Source organism: Tachypleus tridentatus, chromosome 9, assembly GCF_004210375.1.
Source record: "Tachypleus tridentatus isolate NWPU-2018 chromosome 9, ASM421037v1, whole genome shotgun sequence".
NCBI lineage: Eukaryota > Metazoa > Arthropoda > Merostomata > Xiphosura > Limulidae > Tachypleus > Tachypleus tridentatus.
Window position 1 is genome coordinate 28,314,959 of NC_134833.1, and position 23,599 is coordinate 28,338,557.

Genomic DNA, 23,599 nt, shown 5'->3' on the forward strand with positions numbered 1-23,599 from the left:
AATGCCCAAGGGCTGAAAGGGCAAACATGTTTGGTGGAATAAAGATTCGAATCCGCGACCCTCATATTACGAGTCAAGTGTCCGAGCCACCTTGTTCATTATCTGATTGGGTAACTCTGTATTAATATTAAACATATAAGGTAGCAGAGTTTAACATGGTACACTGAACAGTTAGCCTAACGCTGGGAAGCCTTAAAATATCTTGTACCAAAATAACAAAAAAAAATTAATTGTTCTCGATACGAATAGGTAATAAAATGAATTTCACATCGTATGCATGTGTAGTATCAGTTTGAAAATTAAAGGTTAGAAATGTTTTGTGTTTTTTTCCTCCCCCCCCCCCTAAATGTGTAACAGTTAGTTGAACTATACAATTTTTCTAATGGTATAGAATTGGAACATGTAATAAACAGGACAACTACCAATATGTCATTATCCATCACCTCTAAGATATGATAAGCATTTATATTGGAAAATCAGCTTAGCCTTAAAATTACTGACAGGGAGTGTTGGAACAAAGGCGGGTTTAGAACTAGTACGTTACATCATCATTAGAGTTTTTACATAATGCTTATCTTTATTTTATTACCAATCATTAAATATTCATCAACAATAAACTGACTATACAACTTTTTTTTTCTTTTCTTTATGCTCCATACCCTCAATTACTGAATAACACATATAAACACAAGTATAAATTATATCTGAAGAAATGTCTTCAAAGGTTTTGGTTACCGCAGGGTCATAAACCTTTAGTTCAGAATAAAAAAAACAAAACGAAACAAATCTGTGTGGACGAGAGTACGAAACGTACGAGGTCTGTTAAAAAAATACGCGGACTGACGTCATAAAACAAAATGTACTTTATTTAGAAGTTACAGGTCTGGGACCCCTTCAAAGTACTCTCCTCCCCAACGCACACACTTATCCCAACGGTATTTCCACTTGTTGAAACAGTCCTGGTACGCTTCTTTTGTAATGTCCTCCAGCTCCTTCGTCGCATTTGCCTTAATCTCGGGAATCGTCTCAAATCTTCTTCCTTTCAAGGGTCTTTTGAGTTTGGGGAACAAGAAAAAATCGCAAGGAGCAAGGTCAGGTGAATAGGGGGGTGGGGAAGAACAGTGATCGAGTGTTTGGCCAAAAACTCACGAGTTCTGAGGGCTGAATTCCGCAGCAATGCGGTGCATCTTCAATTTTTCGGTCAAAATCTCGTTACAAGGGGAATCCGCTTGGTGTCGCTAGGTTCGCACAGATCAGCTGATTACGACGCCATTTCCCAATTGCAGATATCTTCATTTGTGTATTAGCTACGCGGTTTTAAGTGAAGTGCGATTTTTTCGTTTGGCGGATTTCAGAATGAATGACCTGAAGGAGCAACGACTTGCTGTGAAATTTTGTGTTAAACTTGGAAAATCTGCGACTGAAACTTTTGCTATGCTTAACACGGTTTACGGTGATGTTGCTATGAAGCGTACGGCATGTTTCAAGTGACATGAACGTTTTAAGGATGGTCGACAGTCCATTGAAGATGATGAGCGTCCTGGACGTCCTTCCACGTCAACTGACGACCCACACGTCGACAAAATCAACACCCTGGTGCGGGCAAATCGACGTCTGACTGTCAGGGAGCTTGCTGAAGAGTGTGGGATATCAGTTGGATCTTGTTACGAGATTTTGACCGAAAAATTGAAGATGCACCGCGTTGCTGCGAAATTCAGCTCTCAGAACTCGTGAGTTTTTGGCCAAACACTCGATCACTGTTCTACCCCACCCCCCCTACTCACCTGACCTTGCTCCTTGCGAATTTTTCTTGTTCCCCAAACTCAAAAGACCCTTGAAAGGAAGAAGATTTGAGACGATTCCCTAGATTAAGGCAAATGCGACGAAGGAGCTGGAGGACATTACAAAAGAAGCGTACCAGGACTGTTTCAATAAGTGGAAACACCGTTGGGATAAGTGTGTGCGTTGGAGAGAAGAGTACTTTGAAGGGTTCCAGACCTGTAACTTCTAAATAAATAAAGTACATTTTGTTTTATGACGTCAGTCCGCGTATTTTTTGAACAAACCTCGTACTTGCAGTGCAAAGTACCTAGGCTTAGCAGCTAAGCTTCCCCTCGGAAAAATTTTGAACTGCATGTATATCCAAAGATATGCCCATACCTGCTGTGATTAGAAATAATTTGGCTTGGGCTTGAAAATCCGAACCCACATCGATTCAATTGTATTTCAGAGATAAATTTAAGCAACGATATGGGTATGAATGTTTATTTGTTGAATTTCGTGCAAAGCTACTCGAAGGTTACCCGTGCTAGTCGTACCCAACTTTGAAGTGACAGCCTATAGAAGAAATGCAGATAGTCAACACCACACACCGCCAACTCTTTGAGGGAGGAGGGGCTCTCCACAAGCGTCAAGAAAGCTCGTACTTCCGGATATGAAACCACCAGCAAGATAAAACCCAAGAAATCTGGACTCATTACTGGTAATTGTATTGAATATACAAGTATGTGTCGTTTAACTTAACTGCACGTTTCGAGTAGAAATGCATGTTAGAAGAAAAGTCTTGCTTAGCAGAGTTTGGAGAACTTCTGCTTATACCAAAATGTTAAACAGAAACCAGCAAGTTTGTTCAAACCTTGCTCTCTTATTCTCATCGGCCTATTTTTCTACTGTTCGATCTTATTTCCGGTTAAAAGGTTAACATAACGCTTAAAGGCAAAGGAAAGTATTATCCATACATGTGAATCTCTATGTTATCATTTCATTATTTGAAAACACAAAACAATTTGTTTCACTTTTCTTACAGTTAAGCCTTCAACTAACAAGTCTAGCTTTTGATATGGGTCAAATATATGAATGAGATTGGAGACCCCACTGACAAGTTTTATAATGGTGATATGCCTGTAAAAAACGTACTCTAATTACAATGATCGCATATCTTGTGCTTTTTATTACAAAAGGGTTTCAAAACATGTAATTATGTGTTTGTAACAACATTAAAAGATATTATGAGACACTGTAAACTTTTACTTATGTTTTTCAATTTTGTAATGAAGTGTAATCAATTATCTTTTAACTTTGATCCTTAAGCCTAGTCTAAAATGTCCAATTTTACATTGTTACAGTTACTAAACCGGAAGTTTATATCTTACTACAGTTTATAATTTTCGTTTATAAAATGATCAACATCATATAAACCTGATTACCCTCGTACAGTACAACTAATACACTTCATTAAATTTGCTCCGCTACGCATCAGGTCAGGATTGACGTGGCTCTCGTGATCATAGAAACTAAATATTGTGTTGGATATCCTCTAGATGACGCAGTGTTAACATCTGCCGACTCGGGCAGATGCAAGGGCTTCAGGTACACGTTCTGTTACAGTTTCTGAAGCAGATGTGTAAAGTAAACAATACAAATTTATTAATCAGATATTGCTAAAACCAGTTAATATTTAAATAGTGCCTTAGAATTTCCTTGCTCAGCATGAAAATATTAACCCCGAGTGCGTGTGTATATATACATAACTAACTGCATTATAGGGTTTGTTTGCATAAATAATGTTCTAACTGCTTACCGGAAATTGTCTTGGTGAACTTCTCGTTAAATCATTGTGATAAACAAATTATTATACTTGCGGTCAAATGTTTATACGTTTGTATAAACTTAATGCCATTAAATAAATGTAAGTTGTGCAACCATTATAAAAAACAATACCTATTCATAGACATAAGATAACTGATTAAGTTTGGGTATAAAAATAAAATAAAACATAAAACCAGATTTTTTGTTGAAAATTAGTTAACACTCTCTAGAAGTAGTTAGGGCTTAACTCTACCAATTAATTAAACATAAAACCAGATTTTTTGTTGAAAATTAGTTAACACTCTCTAGAAGTAGTTAGGGCTTAACTCTACCAATTAATTATTATTTTATACCCGAAGCGACTTTTGGTTACAGATTACCAAGCGAGAAGTTCATTCTGGTTTGGAAATCACAAAATTTCGTGTTGAATCTAGTCTTCTGTACAGAATGGCTTACAAACAAGTATAGTGGTAAAGATGCTAAACATCACTACATTAAGGGTTCGGTGAAGACGAAAGACTTGTAATTTAGAAATAGAGAATTAAAATATTAAATAAATCCACACTTTCTTTATCACAAAAATAAACTAAATACAAACTGAGTTGTTCCAGAATGTCAAAGTTGTATGTGTAAACTAATAAACATTTTACTGACGTAACTATTTCTTCTGCAAGACAGTTTAACTATTTTTTCTTTTTTGACATAATATGTTTGTATTTCACTAAAAGTCCTAAATACGCTTTTTATACAAAATAAAACAGCTTTGTCGAATAAAATATGTTAGTTTTACTAAACAGTGAACAGACAAGTTAATAACACGCTTACTTCACTGGGTTAGTTTTTATTATTATTCTGGTATATGTACAAATCAGTGGATAAAACATATAATCTCATTACATCTACACATTATTAATCAAATTAAATGACAAGTTAGACGTCACCAAAGTTTACCAGCAGATCGAGTTTGTCCTACTTCCAACATTTTTTTTATCAGATCATATTTCGTCTAATGACAAAAAATATAAATTTAGAAACTGAGCAGTCTAGAATTTTCACTAGAGTCGTATTTTAAATAATTATCTCAACTCTTTACTGGTAAAGTGCAGGTCGTAAAAACTTTTAGAACTAATAAAAAATACAAGTTTTATTACTCAAACGTGTGTGAATCTTCACTGTTTGTTTTTGAATTTCGCACAAAGCTACTCGAGGGCTATCTGTGCTAGCCGTCCGAAATTTAGCACTGTAAGACTAGAGTGAAGGCAGCTAGTCATCACCACCCACCGCCAACTCTTGGACTACTCTTTAACCAACGAATAGTGGAATTGACTGTAACATTATAACGCCCCCACGGCTGAAAGGGCGAGCATGTTTGGCGCGACGGGGGTGCGAACCCGCGACCCTCAGATTACGAGTCGCACGCCTTAACACGCTTGGACATGCCGGGCCTGAATCTTCACTGAAAATACCTACAAATTGTAGGTAGGTGGCTTGTTCCAAGTTAAATTTGCTTGAGATAAATTGTTTTTTTTTTCCATTTCAAACCATATATTATTAATAATTTAAACGTTCTTTTTAATCAAATAAGGTTCGACTTTGCCCTATACAACTGGTTTCTCAGCTTCACTTAAGCCCGAGGCATATACAAATTACTATCATTATAAACGACGCTGAAATTCACAAAGTATCGTATATTACAATCACTGTCAGAATTCAACTCGTTCTCCACTTCTGTACATGATCTAACATATAATACAGCAACGCGGAAAACCTCGCAAAAGCATAAAGATGCGCACATATTTTTAGTTTAACGTGTAAGAGTTCATCAGAGCGCGTTTCCAAAACTACACTGATACACAACAGGTGTGGCTGAAAAAGTACAAGTAAAAGAAACGTCGGCGGGTCTTTCTGATAAACCTGATAAACTCGCTTCATGTAGATTTCTCAGAAGTGTTTCAGTCGTAATACACTACTACATCAAAGCACTTATAACAACCGATACGGCTGTCGTAAGCACTTAAACACGAACTTGGTATTCTGTATTTTGAAAGAATTTATTGATATCAGTGAACAAAAGAGAAACTGATTCGGTCGATTGGTCGTTGTTAATCGCTTAACTATTACTTTTATTTCTGTATTTAAATATAATATTAAGAGAATACATTATTGATGTAGGATCAACATACTTTGTTTCATTTATCCTAATATAACATGAATCATAAAAACTAAAGTATTCCCTTCAGCAAATCTAATTAATTATTTCTAGAACTTTACGTATTTAGATCTCCACGTTATGAATAAAAGATATTTAAACAGCATTCAGACAAGACCACGATGAAAATCCTAAAACATTAATATGTAGAAAAGAAGAAATTCTGATATGGTTTTTGTAGAAAATACATCCGAGTTAAGACGATCTCTTTTATATTAAGCACGAACGTTGTTAAAGTTCCTAAAATGTCACGTGCATTGTACACAATAATTTGTTTGTGTTTTAACCACACAGGCTATCGAACCCTGATGTTTATCCTAATTAATTCCACAAGCTTAGCGCTTAGAACCGAGGCGATTTTACAATATTCTGAACGTGGTCCACCTGCAGCCTAAAGGTACCTAATTAGTATGCTTTTTTTGTTGTTGTTCGTCTGACCACTGTCCTTTTTTACAGCGACATAATGTTCATTGTCACCCGCTTTCATTTAACAATGGTTTAAATTATTCATGTCTTTAATGTTGTAGACCTAAATATCTTCACGGTAGAAAATACACGTACACTGAACAGTTATGATTCCCACTTACAGCATTTGGTAAGCTACATTTATAAAAAAGAAATATTCGGTGCTTTCCAATAAAATCTTTTCAATAAATGCATTCATTAAAATAGAAACATTCTGTGCCTTACAATAAAGGCATTTCAAAAAAACCACATTCACAAAAACAAACATTCCGCGCTTTCCAATAAAAGCATTTCTAAAACTACATTCACAAAAACAAACATTCCGCGCTTTCCAATAAAGCATTTCTAAAGCTACACTCACAAAAAACAAACATTCCGCGCTTTCCAATAAAAGCATTTTAAAAACAGAAATATCCTGTGCTTCCCGAACAAAGCATTTGGACATCTAAAATAATTTTTTCTTTCTACTTTACTTTTTATTTCATAACAAAGAACTTCAAAATAACACTTCATAGCATTAATAATTATGTATCATCCAAAATCTTACAGTTACTATCACAACAACTATATTTTACCAATAACCACACGAGGTCAAACAAAATGTAATACGCATGGTTCCAATCTTTTTCCTTATAGCTTCATAAACTACATAAAAAACAGATTCAGAGTGGTCATTCTAAACTCTATACTTGATTAAAGCAACCTATTGGATCTAACTAACACGAAAATACATTCGAAAGAAATCTTTATTTAAAAAAATATATAAATATATACACACACACACACTCAACTCTCACAATCAAACTCTCATTATCGCATTGAAATTTCCACGTAGTCCTATTTTTTATCTATTGTAGTTTCCAGATTGTCACTTCCAAAACGTTATGGTTTTATTGTTCGATCTTCTCAGTAACGTTAATTTCATACACTTGCATCAAGGAAATTCGATATATATGAACTTTATCGTGTTATACTGATGTACCTTGTGTAAGTTCATATGCAACATATAAACGTCGAATAAACTTCCTTCACCACCCCTTATGTATACTCTGAGCCCGCTTATTCCCGTAAATTTGTTTTTCGATTATGTTTGTTTGTTTTTGAATTTCGCGCAAAGCTGCATGAGGGCTACTCTTTTATCAACGAATAGTAGGATTGACGTCACATTACAACGTCCCCGCGGCTGAAAGGGCGAGCATGTTTGGTGCGACGGGGATTCGAACCCGCGACCCTCGGATTACGAGTTGAACGTCTTTATCCGCCTGGCCATGCCATGCTTTTTTCGATTATGATACTTTTGTAACTTCCCTATCTCCTACCACCACGAACCTTTAAGAGAATCTAAGTCGGTGATTTTCGCCCTTTTCCAATGTCGTTCAACCCTGTAGCTCACTCACCCTTAAATTAAATTCTAAAACTATTTATTATGATTTAAACACACATCAAACTACACCTAAAAGAAATAAAAAATAAAAAATGTATTTATTGAACTACAACTAGAATAAACTGGTGATTTTTGGTCTTGAATTGTTTAATAAGTAAGTATTAGCAACTATACAAACTGAGAAGTATTGGTATAAGATAGACTCCAAAGGGATTTTTAAAATGTCTAAGGTATTCACTCATTTTTACAGGTTTGACCGTCATTTCAATAGGCCCAACCACCCCCATGCTGATGGATAACACGTGCACGTCATCCCGCTGTCTCTCTGGAGCCGAGGAAATAAATGTCACAGCTGAAACGACAGCCTCTGCTAGTATCTTTTAACTGTCTTTCAGGTAGGTCGTTTATCGTAAGTTCGTTAATGTTCTTGCGTTCTACTAATTTTAGTTTCTACCTTCAGTTTTTGGAGGTTTCTAATTTTACATGAGTGTGTACTTATTTTGCTTTGGTGTTATCAGTTCTTGAACGAAGAAAATAAGGACCACATCTTTGTAGCATTACAATAATGATACAATCTGAACTTGATGTAAAATACATATCGCGACTGTTTCACGTCTTGTACATGACAAAATAGTGTTAGTAAATTGGTGTAAAATATCCATTGATGTACATAATTCTCACGGTCGATTTCGTTGACAAAGTCTTAATTTTTGCAACCTACCTAGGTTTGATTTGTTTTGAATTTCGGACAAAGCTACACGAGGGCTATCTGCGCTAGCCGTTCCTAATTTAGTAGTGTAAAACTAGAAGGAAAGCAACTAGTCATCATTACCCACCGACAACTCTTTGGCTACTCTTTAATCAATGAATAGTGGGATTGATCGTATAAAGCCCCCGCGGCTGAAAGGGCGAGCATGTTTGGTGTGACGGGGATTCGAACCCGCGACTCTCGGATTACGAGTCGAGTGCCTTAACCACCTGGCCATACCGGGCCCAAACTACCTAAGAAATAATTAGTATAAAATTAACCAAGTAGAAAGTGTCATTATATAACCCAGTTTCTGCCAACGTACTGTACCCAGTCTAATGAGAGATAAACGAACATTTAGAACACTCAAAATAAGTGTATGTTGAAAGATAGAACCATCCTAACTATTGCTGTATCAGCAAAATCGAGGCAAAAGTTTTGATCCTAGTGGCAATATTTAACTTAAATACTTTTCTCCTCTCTTAAGGAAATTGTTTCCATGGCTACTTGAATGGTCTATCCTCGTTTAAGGAATCAGAGAATTATAATTTTAAGATTATTATGTTCTACACAACCCTAAATAACAAACTTGTACAACGTATCAGTAAGTAGTTCGTATCTACTGTGAACTTTTATTAGCTATGTGCTAAAAACTGGTCTGAAGTCTAGTTATCAATCGAGTTAAGGTTAGTAATTGGTAAGGGTCAATGGCCGAAAAGAAAATTAACAAAAAAGTTAAGGAGTTGAAATGAAATCCGTATATAATCATGTAAAGGTGGCGCCACATGAAAATGAGCGTCATGATTGACAATGATTAATTACGTAATTTACAAAATGTAATACGTAAGAAAATTCCAGAAAAACAGAACTTTCACAACTGGGTTAATGCAAGTTGAATATGAATATGAAATATAACATTGAAATATCCTCGTCCAGGTTAACAAACGCGATAAAACAAAACAGTAAGACTAGAAACGTTTTAAAAAAAAAATTTGTTAATAAGCCAATTACGAGTTTCTACTACAAGGAATGCATTAAAAAAATAAACTTCATTCGCAGTATACATATTAAATCTTCATAAAGTGCCCCTCAAGACAACAATATTAAAACGATCATTTTTTGAACGTGTGAACTATAATAACTCTATAGGTGTTTGTTTGAGATTATACATGAATAGCTTACAATAATTTCCTGAGCACAGACGCCCCTAATTTGAACTAACAAACTAGACAAGTCAATGAAATCCATCACCAACTCTTAGAATAATTGACATTAAAGAGCTGAACTTTTACTGCAATATGTTGCAAGCGATGAATCCTCGAATTTACAGTCGGAACGCATTAAATAATCGGCCACGTCCGTCCCAAACATTCTGTTTTGTTTGTTTTTAATTTCGCGCAAAGCTACTCGAGGGCTATCTGTGCTAGCTGTCCCTAATTTAGCAGTGTAAAAATAGAGGGAAGGCAACTAGTCATCATCACCCACTGCCAACTCTTGGGCTATTCTTTTACCAACGAATAGTGGGATTGACCGTCATATTATAACGCCCCCACGGTTGAAAGGGCGAGCATGTTTAGTGCGACGGGGATTCGACCCCGCAACCCTCAGATTACGAGTTAAACGCCTTAACCCACCTGGCCATGTCGGGCCTCCCAAACGTTCTTTCCAGTAACATAAAACTGTTCATGTTAGTTTACAAAATATTAAATGTTTGTGTTCTATTTATTTATTCTCTTGTTGTTATTAATACTTTCTAAGGAATTATCGGACTTAATGTTTTTCGCTGTTTTCGTAACGAGTATGTGTTAAAGTCAAAACCAAAAACTTCAATAATTTTGTAGTGATTGTATGCGGGTAAATGGCATAGATGTAAATAAAATATGCAAACAAACAAAAAAAATTTCCAACAAAGTTAATTAAAAAATACAAAATAATGTACGGTTAGTATATTCCTAAAAACAAGTGATGTCATTATCTGAAAAAAAACAAACACCTAGTGTCAGGTTAGGAGTCGTAAACAATATCCGCCATTTTTACGAGTATACGAAATGCATGCTTCGTGAACCCACTGAAAATAGTTCCACACCTGGTTATTATAAGGAAGATGCCAGATGCGAAAACGTTAATGTGGTTCAATACTTTTACAAGTTCTTTTATTACAGCTTACAGAATTCTCCCTGTTTGAAGGATGTAGCATACATGCGCTCTTACACCTCGCCCCCTCACGGTTAAAATTTCAAAATTGTGAATGACCACTTAACACACCGGAAAGAGTTTAAACACAAGTTTTTGCTAACAAGCCTCATGACTTAGGCATCGGAGAGACGTAGTACCTATTATTAGTAAACACCTAAATTTTGATTATAGAAAAGTAAAGTAAACATGACTTTGAAGTACACCTGAGATATGGTTCGATTAAGAATAATGTTATTGTTATTTTCCTCACACCAGTTTTTCGCAGAATTATAGAAACAAAACTTAAGTTGAACAACATACATACGAATCACAGTTGAAAGACAGAACACAGTAGTTAAGTTTTATTGTTATTACCTGGAGAAACACATCAGGTGGTAACTGTGCCTGTGGAAGAAAAGTTAGGTAAGAGAGGGTGTCAATAACAGATACATATATACACAGATTGTTAAAAAACACCTCTTTTGAAAGAAATACGTTTAACAACAAGTAAATCTGTTAAAAAGTTATTTCATGCATTAACCAGATCTTCAGTGAAATTGGTTATATAAAAGTTAAAGATAGAAATTAGTAGAAAAAAATCATGCAATTAAACAAGGAATCTAAAATATTCATATATTTGAGAAAATTAGATAATAAAACCATTAAATTTAGTAAGATTACACACAGCATGTCAAACAATAAAGACACGTTTATAGAAAGAAGAAAAAACATTAAAAACGTTAGCACTGTAATTTGAAAATCAAACACAATAACTTGATAAAATCGAATACCAATTGAACACCGGTACACTGGCACCGGTTTAAATTACATACAGAAGTTCTATATATTCGTTCATTTAAGAAGATAAAGTTACATAAATAATAACCAGAATGAGAGACATGTTAAATACGTAAATAATTGTGACTTAGAAGTGCTTAATCTTTCTAAAATGTCTCCTTGTTTACTAGTTGTGCGTGTCAAGCAGTTGGGTCACTTTGATAGTAGACTTAACGTTTGTCTCTGTTGTATACCTTATAGAGAAGCTTCATTAACCTCTCGAGCTATTAAATAAGGGTTTTTTTTTCACCTCATGAGTGTGCAACATACAAACTAGGTGGTACTATATGTAGGTAGAAGTTAATAAAATATATGGTCGGCCATATTTTAATTAAGCCTAGTTTGTATAAAAAAAAAAAAAGAACGCATACCGTAAAATGTAGGTTTGTTTGTTTGTTTTTTCTAAGAGTAAAGCTACACGGCGATATATCTGCAAAGTGTCCAAAGTAGTGATCGAACCCTAATATCTAGCGTTATATACAAGTACTCAAGTGCACCACTGAGTCAACAAAGACCACAAGATATCGAAATTTCAACAATGTAGCTGAACCCTATATACCTCCAGGTATATAACGATACGAAGCACTGATAACAACACGATTTGTCGCATAAATAATTTTTGTAACAAATTTAAAATAATTGCAGACTTTGGGACATGCAAAAACATAGCCCATCTATTGCTCATTGTATTCTTAAGTTTATTTATAATAAACAACAATACAGAAATCTTTCTTTCCTGTTTCTATAATACGAAATGTTTGTTGTTCTTAAGCCACTTTTATAAAGTAAAGCACGTGTGCAAACAGCGAGAAAGAGAGAGCTGCGTGCAAACCGGATGTGTAAAGAGATTTATTTCGTCAAGGTACTTGTGCAAACCAATACCAACGAACTATTTTGGAAGAAAGAATGTTCCCAATCATTCTACAACCAAGTACTCGGTCATCCATTAACTTGATGGTTACCAACCAATATACGTTTACTGCTTCAACTAGGTTCACCCAAAAACTTTACGAGATACTGTTACCATAAAGGTGTCCACTTTCTTCTTCTTCATCGGGATTTGGTCCAAGTTTTTGGACCAGGGAGGTCAGGTTCAGCGTTGACCTCTTCCTCCCTTGGTGTTCGCTTTAACCCTTTGACTGTGATTGGTTGAAACGCGCGCGGAATCTTTGCAAACTGTACACTCTTATTCAACTGCCGGAGGCAGATCGTACGCTCTACAGCGAATCAGTGGCAAATGGGTTATAAAGTAACACCACAAGAAGATAAAACTGAATGTAAAAACTAAAACAACAGTAAAGTTAAATTAATACCTGAGTTACCACGTATAATCCGATTGGGTATTTAATAACGAAAAAGCTAAAAACAGCTAGTTCTACAGGTTTGTGGAAAGATCCCCAGAACAAAGATAAGTATACCTTGGAGGTTCGTAGAAAGATCCCAAAAATATAAAGATAATTACATCTAGGAGGTTCGTAGACAGAAACCTCAGAACACAAAACATAGATTTTATTAAACTAAACTCTAGAATTAACTTCTTCTGCACTTCCGAACAAACGCTGTTGAAACCATTGTTTCATATTCGGCAACACTCGAGTGATCTCGGTTCGGTTTGTCTTGGTAGTGACATCGAGGGTTTTAAGGTTAGTATAAAATCATAATACAACAGTTACTCTGAACAATGGTTATACATTAGTAGAAAGTTAACATTAAGTTCAAATTGTGGATACGAGAATCAGTGGCTTTCTCCCCCTTAGGACCAAAACAATATCGCTTTCAGCACTATGGAGTCGCGGGTGCGTTATAAAAGACAGTCGATCAGCGAAACCCACAAGTTGGAGGTGGGTGGGGTTAATAAACTGTCTTCTCTCTAGTCTGTTACTTCAAAACTAGAGGATGACCAGCACTGATACCCTCTATTAGCTTTGCATGAAATTCAACAAGCAAATATTAAACAACATTACTTGATGGCTGATGGTAGGAAACGAACTAACTAGTTATAAAGCATCTGGTGTGACTGTTTGGTGTTCGAAATCAGCATTAAAAATTCTACAATTCCACTAGTAAATCTGAGAGACAACCGTCATTAATGTTGTTTATTTGTTTTACACAAAATAGGTAAGTGTCATCAAAAGTGATTTAGGCCTAAAAAGTGCTTTGAATGCCACACCTTCTAACGTAATACTGGAACCAATGTTTGGAACTTCTTTCTATCCTTAATGCGTGCAGAAGAACAACTTCCTAAAACAACAGCTTAATCTATACAAACAAACAAGCTTTGCTTATTGATAAACGATTTGTGGTCCTTTACAACTAAAAGTTGTTTTTGACCCCACTTACTAAACCTCCATACGAATGTGCGTGCACTAAATATACACACATATATGATATGCTTCAAAACCCTTTTCCCAATACATGAAAGTTATCGGATTCTTCTTAAATTTTTTTTAAAGTTAAACCCGAGTGTAGATATTTACAAATCACAGCTACATTTCCAAGTTATTCAGAGGGGTTTTTAAACACTTATTTTAAAATTATTTATGTGACTAGTGGGGGTCACTGCTTACTCATAGCGATCTTAATGTAACGTTATGTACAATTGGAAACCATGTATGTTATGCAAACATCTAACACTACCGATATACAAGACGCTCCAAGCTAATTAGCGTGTTCTCTGTTGTGGCACAGACACGCAGACAGAGAGGCTGCAGTGAAGGAAAGTATACTTATGCCCATTTCGTTGGAGAGGCTCCACACTTGAGCAAAGTGCTTTGAACAAAAGCAGCCCTTTATCCCGGTATGGCTCTAATGGTGTAGTAAACACTGACCTTCCATATAAAGCAATTCAATGTGTTTGTAATTAATATTCAACATGACATTATACATTTTTTCTAAACACTTGTTTCGATGAAAATCTGTACAGGATACATTGAGTTTCCACTATCAAGAAAAGACGAAAGAAGTATTTGCTATTTTTAACCTGAACGGCACATTATAACAGGTGAGAGAGACTCCAAGGTCCAAGTACAGCAGACCCTAATTTAGATGACTAGTCAGAAAACATGTAATGTTTATACGAACACTCCTACTAGATTAACGGATTTTACTGTAACCTTTATAACGACCCCACAGCTGAAAGTGTGGAGTTGGTTAAGTGGGCACACACACCTTCAATCAACAACCTGACATATTAACAATGCTTTAAACTGTGCTTTCGTTGTGTAACTAGTTTTAAAACACCATTTGGTATTCTTAAAACGATATTCGTGGTCTAATTTTAATGTTTTCGTTACTTTTGTTTTTCCAGTTAAATTACATTAATAGAATAGCTTCTCATCACTAATTAGGAGTCTTGGATAAAGAGAAGATTCAGTTTAACATGGACGTATCGGAAATAGAGGCCTACTGGTTCCATTCTTTCACTCTTTCTCTCTCTCATTTACAAAACAAGAGCGAATCCTCTATAGTTGCGGCACTTTAAATTCATTAAGGCGGGATTAAAGTAAATTAACCTATGAGACCTTGGGGCGTGGTCAGATACGTCAATCTTTAAGCCCAGAACTGTAATAAGATATCAAATTGGTCAAGAGATGGCGGAGCTATGAGCTAAAATTTTGTTCTCTAGAAACTCGGAGCCATTCTACGGAATCGCTATGCCGCGGCTAAAAATTTGTATGTAGAAATGTATAATATCAGAAACGAACACATTAAAACAATTTCTACAGTGTTTGCGCTGAGTAACAAATATTCCACATGGAGGTGAGGTCATCATTACCGCAGTCATAAGGAACTGAACATTTGGTCTTGGACAACCAACGTACGATATAATTATTACTGTTTTACCATTGTATTTCTTAAGAATATTTTAAAGGGTATGACAGAAGCTAAGCATATTATTACACAACTTAAACCAATAGTAAAAACAGGAAAGTTATCTGGGTGGTTCGCAACTGAAATGTGAGGTAGCGATGTAACACATTGGAGTTTCCCCAACCAACAGTTAAATTTACAATTTCTATAGTAAAACGACAGTTACTTGAAAAAAGACATTTCATCATCAACTGTTAAGTATGGTCGAAGCGATTATGCCAAGGAAGGATAAAAAAACAAAAATATATATAAAAAAACATTTACCGTATGCAATGCTGCAGTGGTTGATCGTGGCTTGGATGATGCTACGTAAGCAAGGTACTGAATAACCTTTTTAGTGTTTTCCGTTTTCCCTGCTCCGGACTCGCCTCTATTCAAAGGAAAGAACACATGCAAAATACAGACAATAAATAAGAAATATTTATTTCTTTTAAATAAATTAAATATGATTTCCTATAGCGAAGCCACAGCGAGAATTGAACCTCTGGGAGGGACATATAAATTAAAACTGATTTAATATGTACGTTATATTTTCAGATGATTTTCAGGCAGAAATGACGGAAAATGTATATATATATATATATATATATATATTACTACATCCGTGATGTGTTTCTGTCAGAGAAAGATTTGTTATTAGTTAAACCTCAAAATGTAGTTAGTTAACTAGTTGTAACAGGTTAAAATGGGTGCACTTATAATTGATTGGTTGTGAAACTAGTGATAAAACATAAACTAGTAAAGTATTTTGAAAAAAACAAAACTATTATTATTGTAATTCTGAATTTAGAAAATGATTGTTTTTTTCCTAAACATCCGAACATTTTCTTTCTCTGCACATACAGAACCATTACAACAACAAGATATAAAAATATGAAGATTAAATCGTTGTTTGAATTCAGATAAAGATATTAAAAACAAAATAAAACAAACTCACGTGCATAGGATGGACTGATCCTCTCGATCTGAAACGAATAAGAAATATGTTAGTTTCTGTTATTGTTTGTTTGTAGTTAACCACAAAGCTACACAATGGGTTATCTGTGCTCTGTCCGCCATGGGTATCAAAATCCGGTTTATAGCGTTGTAAGTTCGCAGACATACCGCTGTTCCATTGGAGAGCAAGAACACAATAGAATTCGAAATGTACAAAGGTTCCATTCCTATCCAGATATATCCCTAATGAAAAAAGATCTACCTTTCGAAAGCGCCCTGGTTGTAAGGTTTGTATTCTTTGTTACCCCGCTGGGGCAACGATAAGTCTTCGTATTTACATCGCTAAAATCAGGGATTCGATTCCCCTCGGTGGACACAGCAGATAACCCGATGTTACTTTGCTATGAGAAAAAAACACACATACATTTGTCATTTGTACAGCATACGTGTTTCCAGAACATCGTAAGTATGTTCACAGGGTGTTCGGAAAGTCACTGTGCAGTTTTGTAATCATATTTTATTCAGTCTATTTCAAGCCAGCAACTGATAGCGGTGTTTAGAAACAAAATAAGAAGGATCCAGGTCTGTATTGATGACAACGGGGGTCACTTTCAACATTGTTTATAATTGTCATTCATATTTACCTCCTGTATTCTATATTGAAACATGTCTGTTAATAAATATATAAGTGTACAGTGACTTTCCGAACACTCTGTACACTCTGTACGCCAACAGGATTTATTCTTACCTATGCTATTGTAATAGTCGTTTACGTGACGCACTGTAACTCGACTTGTCGACAAAGTTGAGACTTTTAAACGGTCTATTTAGTTAACTACGTTTTTATATGATAAAAAAAGCTTCCCTTTTATTTGTCAGCCGTTCATTTTCACTGAATGTGCATTTGCAATTACCGAATAACACTTTGTAATTGTTTGAATTTAAAAATACAAAATAACTTGATTCTTTTATTAACTCACAACAAATGAGTCGGTTTTAACTGCGAAAAGTACAGGTTGTGGCTGAATGGTTATCGTGTCAGACAATGAATCTGGGGGGTTGGATGGAATGCGCTCAGTTTGTCATACAAAAAAAAAAAAACGCACTGAGTACATTTTAATAACGACAGTCAAATCCCAGAATTCAACTTGACAAGAAAAAAAGAGTTGGCGGTGAGTGCTATTGACTAGTTGTTCTCCCTGTAGCCAATTAGTTAAAAATATGGGATGCCTAAGTACAGAAAAAGCAATACTTTTTTAGGGAAATTAATGACAGTAAATAAGAAAGAAACACCTACAATACTACACACACGTTTTGGATGCGTATTTATCGCGTATATTCTTCACATACACATATTAATAAAAGAGTTAACTTTAAATTACATTGGCAAGGTTAAAACCATGTGGAATGACCAGCCAATCAACGACTTCTTAAGTTTTTCACATAAACATCTTATTTCAGACTATAATATAAACTGTGCAAAAAATATCAATGCGGTAGAATTTTAACCTTGCAAATAAAGGTTATAAGAAACTCCTTCCCCAGCTTGTGAATAACTCCATAATTACAACTACCACTCCCAAGTCTCCATATTTTTGGGTGCAGCTACACTGGAATTGGACAAAACCTGTATGTTTTTCGTTGTTGTTTGTCTTTTTTTATGCAGTTATGTTACGTGATAAATTAACTCAAGAAAATACAATGTGACCATTTTTCTTCCATCACAGTCCCGCACTCTCTCACCCTCCGTGTTCCAACAATACTGTTCTCTTGCCTTGCAAAGATGTATAGCAGGAAATGATGTACAATATCATTGTGTCAAAGACCGGTTTAAGTGACCTAGCGTAAAGCGTGATGAGCATCAGGCGTTTATGTGCATGACCTTATAAAAGGTAACACTTATCTCACCAAAAACTGGACGTGTATTAAAGGGTCGGTAATGTGAATATATCTGGATGTATTTTTCAGACCTGTTCGGTTAGACTCTTTTATCCAACTCGACTCGCAAAGGTTTCCTAAAATGCCATTTTGTGTTACAACCAATAACGTATTTAAATACGTGAATACAGCTTTTGCTCAAATTTATTACGACGATGGTAAAAAATTTATAAGCCAGTCACTGATTTCAAGTGACTTATCATTTGTCACGTTTTATTGGTGACTCAAAACCAGACACATTCCATCACTGACTATTACCAAAAGCACACATCATAACACTAACTATTACCAGCCGCACACGTAACATCACTATTACCAAACACATATATAATATCACTAACTATTAGAAACACACATACATCATTGACTATTACCAGACACATACCCCAAACTCGAGTCATGCGTGTTAATAATCTTGAATTTCAATTAAAATAAATGTTCATTATTTTTCTCCTTTATATACATATATAATATTTGTAACATTAAACTATAAACAAATCCATATAATTGTAACGAACGTGTTCATTTTTTATGCTTTCGTTATACTGAAGTATTCCTTTTTCACCTATCTTATTTATTATCGATTGAAAATTAATAATGACATGTTAGAAGTGTATAAATACATTTTTATTCTTCGTGCACATTAAAGTTAGGCTTAAACGTTAAAGTTCACAACAATGAGCCAAATGGCTTACGATAATCATTACAATGAAATTGGTTTCGAAAAGAACATTTACATTATAAAAAAACAACTGACTTTCTTTTTACATGAATCAGGAGTTAACTCAGTTCATCTTTTCTTTATTGGGTGGTACCTGAATGGATTACAAAATACATTTTATTGAACATAAAACTTGTTTGTTCTTTTTTAAGATGTCTCTCTAGTTCTACATATCTATAACAACCAATCCTAAAATGTGAAGCTAATTTGGGATATATTACAAAAAGTAAGTCTTGCAAGTAAGCATTTCTTTAATGAAGCCCATTAATAACAAGAGTTTAACTGCCTATCAATAGGAAACGTACAAAAATATGATAATTTTCTATGAGGCACGTTGAGTATTGGTAATTATGAGACACACGCTAAGCCTTTTAGTAATAAACCTAAATAGCTTCCATTTATGTATCTATTTTCCCTGTTTTTAATTTCTCTATTTGAAATTTCGACAGTCTGTTGATATCCATAAAAACGAGGGTAAAGGGGAAAACAGAAAAATAAATGTCGGTGGCTGTTAAAGGAATTATCGACTCTTGTCACACTTCCTGTATCTCATTAACCACAGCAGATATTGTTAGACTATAGCTGCTACAGAAACAAGTTAACAGTTAATAGATGCTGACTCTAGGCTATGTAAGTAAGAGCAGCTACAACCTTGAATGTAATGTATAGAAACAGATATCAGCCGTGAAGTAATGCTCATTATTTTCGGAGAATGGATTTGTATTTGTTATTCTCAAGTCTATTTGTTCCCGAATCTGCTCTGTTTCAAAACACAGTTTGTCATCTCCCACACATAAGCTAGTGGTTAAGAAAAACATCTTGTATTAAATAGTAATTAAAACTAACAACTGATAAAAACCTACCTCTAAACGATTTTCATCTACACCCACTAAATAGTAGTCAAAATATCTTGTATTAACTAGTGATTAAAACTATAACACTTGGTAAAAACTATACTTCTGTAATTATCAAAAACATCTTGTGTTAGATATTGATTAAAGCATTTTATTGATAGAGCCCTACCCCTGTGTGATACTTGTTCTCAGAGCCCTGTCCCTGAGTGATACTTGTTCTCAGAGCCCTACCCCTGAGTAATACTTGTTCTGTATTCAGTAGGTCAGACATATCTGGTGTTAACTTCTGAATAAAATCCCAGTCCTTGATAAAACATTAATTCTAAATCTATTGTGTCTCAATGAGCAGTTGCCAAAATACCTAGTTAGCTAGTGACCAAGCCTTCCTTTGATAAAGTCCTACCTTTAAATGAAGTTTCTCCATATTCAGCAGTCATCTAAATATTAACTACTGGTAAAAAAGTGACCCAAAATGAACTTAGTGCCTCTGTGTTAATCGAGTGACCACAGTTGTATTCCTTCACAGAATCTTACTTATAAATGAACTGTACTCTCTACTAATAAAGTGAATCACTTAAAAAAAAAAATTCAGGTCATTTGTGTTAACAAAGTATTCAAAGCTCTGACCAGACATATCTTAATGGGACCTTTGCTTCCCGGTATATCTGACATTACCCAAACTAACCAAAGTTCTCTTCATAGTTTACTCTGATTAAACACTTTGGGCCCTTCACTGTATACCACAGTTAACAATAACCTAACTAACCAAAGCTCTGGTCTTAGTTTACTCTGATTAAACACTTTGGGCCCTTCACTGCATACCACAGTTAACATTAACCTAACTAACCAAAGCTCTGTTCTTGGTTTATTCTGATTAAACACTTTGGGCCCTTCACTGCATACCACAGTTAACATTAACCTAACTAACCAAAGCTCTGTTCTTGGTTTACTCTGATTAAACACTTTGGGCCCTTCACTGCATACCACAGTTAACGTTAACCTAACTAACCAAAGCTCTGTTCTTGGTTTACTCTGATTAAACACTTTGGGCCCTTCACTGCATACCACAGTTAACATTAACCTAACTAACCAAAGCTCTGTTCTTGGTTGAGAAAGTTAAGGTACTTCAGACAGCTCCTTATTAACACATTAGTTTCTGACGTTTACTACTATTCCATTTCTCTTCTGTATTCGTTTTATTTACTATTACTATCATCACAGGTCAACAGACGTACCAAGGCAGTAAGTACATCTGAATAAGTAGCAGACCCTGTGACAGAGGATGCTACATCGGAAGTAGAAGTATGAACCAATCTTGCTTTCCCTTCCTGTCTATATCTTTCTTAGAGCATTTATCTCGGTACGTTTTCCTCACACGCACACACTAGGGAGACGCAGGAAACATAGCGATAAACAACCATGTTCAAAAACTTTGTAGTGAAGTCGGTTTCAGAACGGTCGTAGAACATTGTTTATTTAAATGGACCAAATTCATCGCATTTCTTTCTTTCTCAAAATATATCATGCCAGAATTTTATACTCTACAAATTATCAAAATATAAGTGGAATACCATATATATAAAATGGCTGAAATACAATTACCTACATGTTGGTTCGTAAACATGCTAATATTAAATTAGTAAGCACTAAGCCATCTTCAATAAACAGTTTGATATCCAGCTGTTCTGTTCGAGGAATGTAGAGAATACAAGGAAGATGTTAACTTCTACATTTGTCACTACGGTTGGTACGAGGAGCATCAGTGTTTAAAAGATACTCTACAAAATCGTATCTTACGTTTCTTATATGTATATATATATAATAAATTATATTGGCTTTGAATTCGGAATACAGTATTAACGCAAGAATAATTTTTAAAAAAGGAGGTGAATTCGCCTCACACAAACATTTGTGGAAACAAGCAGATTTAATACCGGTACAAATAACTTCCAATTTCTGCAGATGGATTTTTCATATAAGGTGATTTATTTGGAAGGGTGTTGAAAAGAATTCCCTGTCTTTTATGGTAAAAGAACGAATCAACGGACCTGAAGAGTTACACGTTTACTTTACTAACATTAAATTTAACCACACGTTTACTGTAGTAAAACTATACAAGAAAAATAAAAGGAGGATAAGATACGCCTCTCTCACCTCTTAAAAGGATATTATTGGAGTATAGACAAATACAAATAAAACAGGTGTAAAAAAATTAGGCTTAATAAAGAAAAAACTTGTCCTTATATTAGCAACGGACTAGAAACAATCAATAAAAGCGTTATGGATATATGATCAAGATAGAAATCTGCCAAAGAAATATACTCTGTTCAAAATCTATTGCTGATAGATGTTTTTGTGCGTGCATCTTTAAAACTATTTTCAATACATGGAATTTCTTTTTAACCTTTACATTTTATTTTAAAAACTCTAACGAAGCAAAGAGTCAAAATCAGGTCAACCAAAAGGTTAAGGCACCTCCTAACGATCAGATAACACGCAGGGCAAGCTGGCACCCTCAAACCACGCCCTGCAGCTCCTATTACTGGCCTAATTGGAATAACTCAGCAAGCTGGGCACGTGACCTTACCACGTAGCCTTTTAGCAGAAGTCAACAACCTGATGATGTGTCCAGATTAATATTTCAAACCAGCAGATTTTAAACTCTTAAAGGTCAGTTTCTGTTTCACAAGGAAATAGATGTTTCTCTTCTGATATCATATCCTCTTTCTTAGTGGTGAGTTTTCATCTATCAAGCTCACTGGTAAAACTGCTGTTCGCACCTCTGAAGTATTCATTTGGTTTGAAAACTCATTTATCATAAGAAGTTCCATACTGACAGTAAATATCTTTAGTGCTAAAAAAGAGTTGTGGACAGACAAGGGAATTCTCAAATAATATGCAAAATTTATCTAATTAAATAATTTTCTCAACGAAAGGTGGCATTAAAGCTGTTAACAACAGAAGGGATAAGGGACACTTTTCACCAAATGAGCGACCGTTCAGTTCTCGTATAAACCAATCGTAGGAGTGATGTGCAAGCGATTTAGATAGGAAACGTGCAGGAAATTTTTGTTTATTGGAGTTTCGTACTATACGAGGGATATCTGCGTTAGCCGTCCATATATTTTAAAGCGAATGACTACAGAGAAGACAGCTAGCTAGACGACATCACCTGCAGCCAATTCTTGGGTAACTCTTGTCAAGCAGAATAAAGGAATTTGACTGTCACTCCTGTACCGCAAATACAATCTCAAGGAGCGTAGCAAGTTCTTTTTGTTTTAACAGTACACAAGCCACCGACCCTCAGCTCCAAATTCCGCACGTTAACCAATGGGCGACATTCAACCCTTGTAAAGGAAAAGGAAAATAATTTATGTATTTGAATAAATCAATTTGTGTGTAACATCAGTCAAGACTACAGGTTCTAGAAAAGTGACAAGCACCTATAATTTATAACCAAATCTTTAAGCCTAAAATAAAAATTCGCTCTGTGATATAAAATTAAGAAAACCATTAGACTATATATATAGCACGTCATGAGACCTCAAGAGAAATAGCTATCACAGCACAGCGTTTTCATTATGGTTTCCCACTCCTCCCATCGCCAGAAATACACATAAAACAAACACGACTGAAATATTAGAACCGGACACAAAGAATAACAGAAAAAGTTCACTATCTGAAGAATAAAAAGTAGTCTAGATGGAAGAGAATGACGCCCTTCGCGCTACTTAAGACGGGTTATATCTGTTCCTTCTGATTTTTTTCTTTGTTTATTAATCACCCTGTATATATACTATACTTACTAGCTAGATTATCACGCGGCTTCTAACATCCCATGATTTATCCTACAGTTGGTCCACATTTCCGTACA

At 35.1% G+C, this 23,599-nt stretch overlaps 1 protein-coding gene across 1 annotated transcript in view; it reads right to left on the reverse strand.

Moving 5' to 3' along the window:
• The window catches only part of LOC143224933 (myosin heavy chain, non-muscle-like), a 134,073-nt gene that overhangs the window by 44,730 nt on the left and 65,744 nt on the right, over nucleotides 1-23,599 (reverse strand). Inside the window, 3 exon segments of the mRNA XM_076453428.1 lie at nucleotides 10,945-10,974; nucleotides 15,541-15,646; nucleotides 16,214-16,241. Coding sequence (XP_076309543.1) covers nucleotides 10,945-10,974; nucleotides 15,541-15,646; nucleotides 16,214-16,241 — 164 coding nt within the window.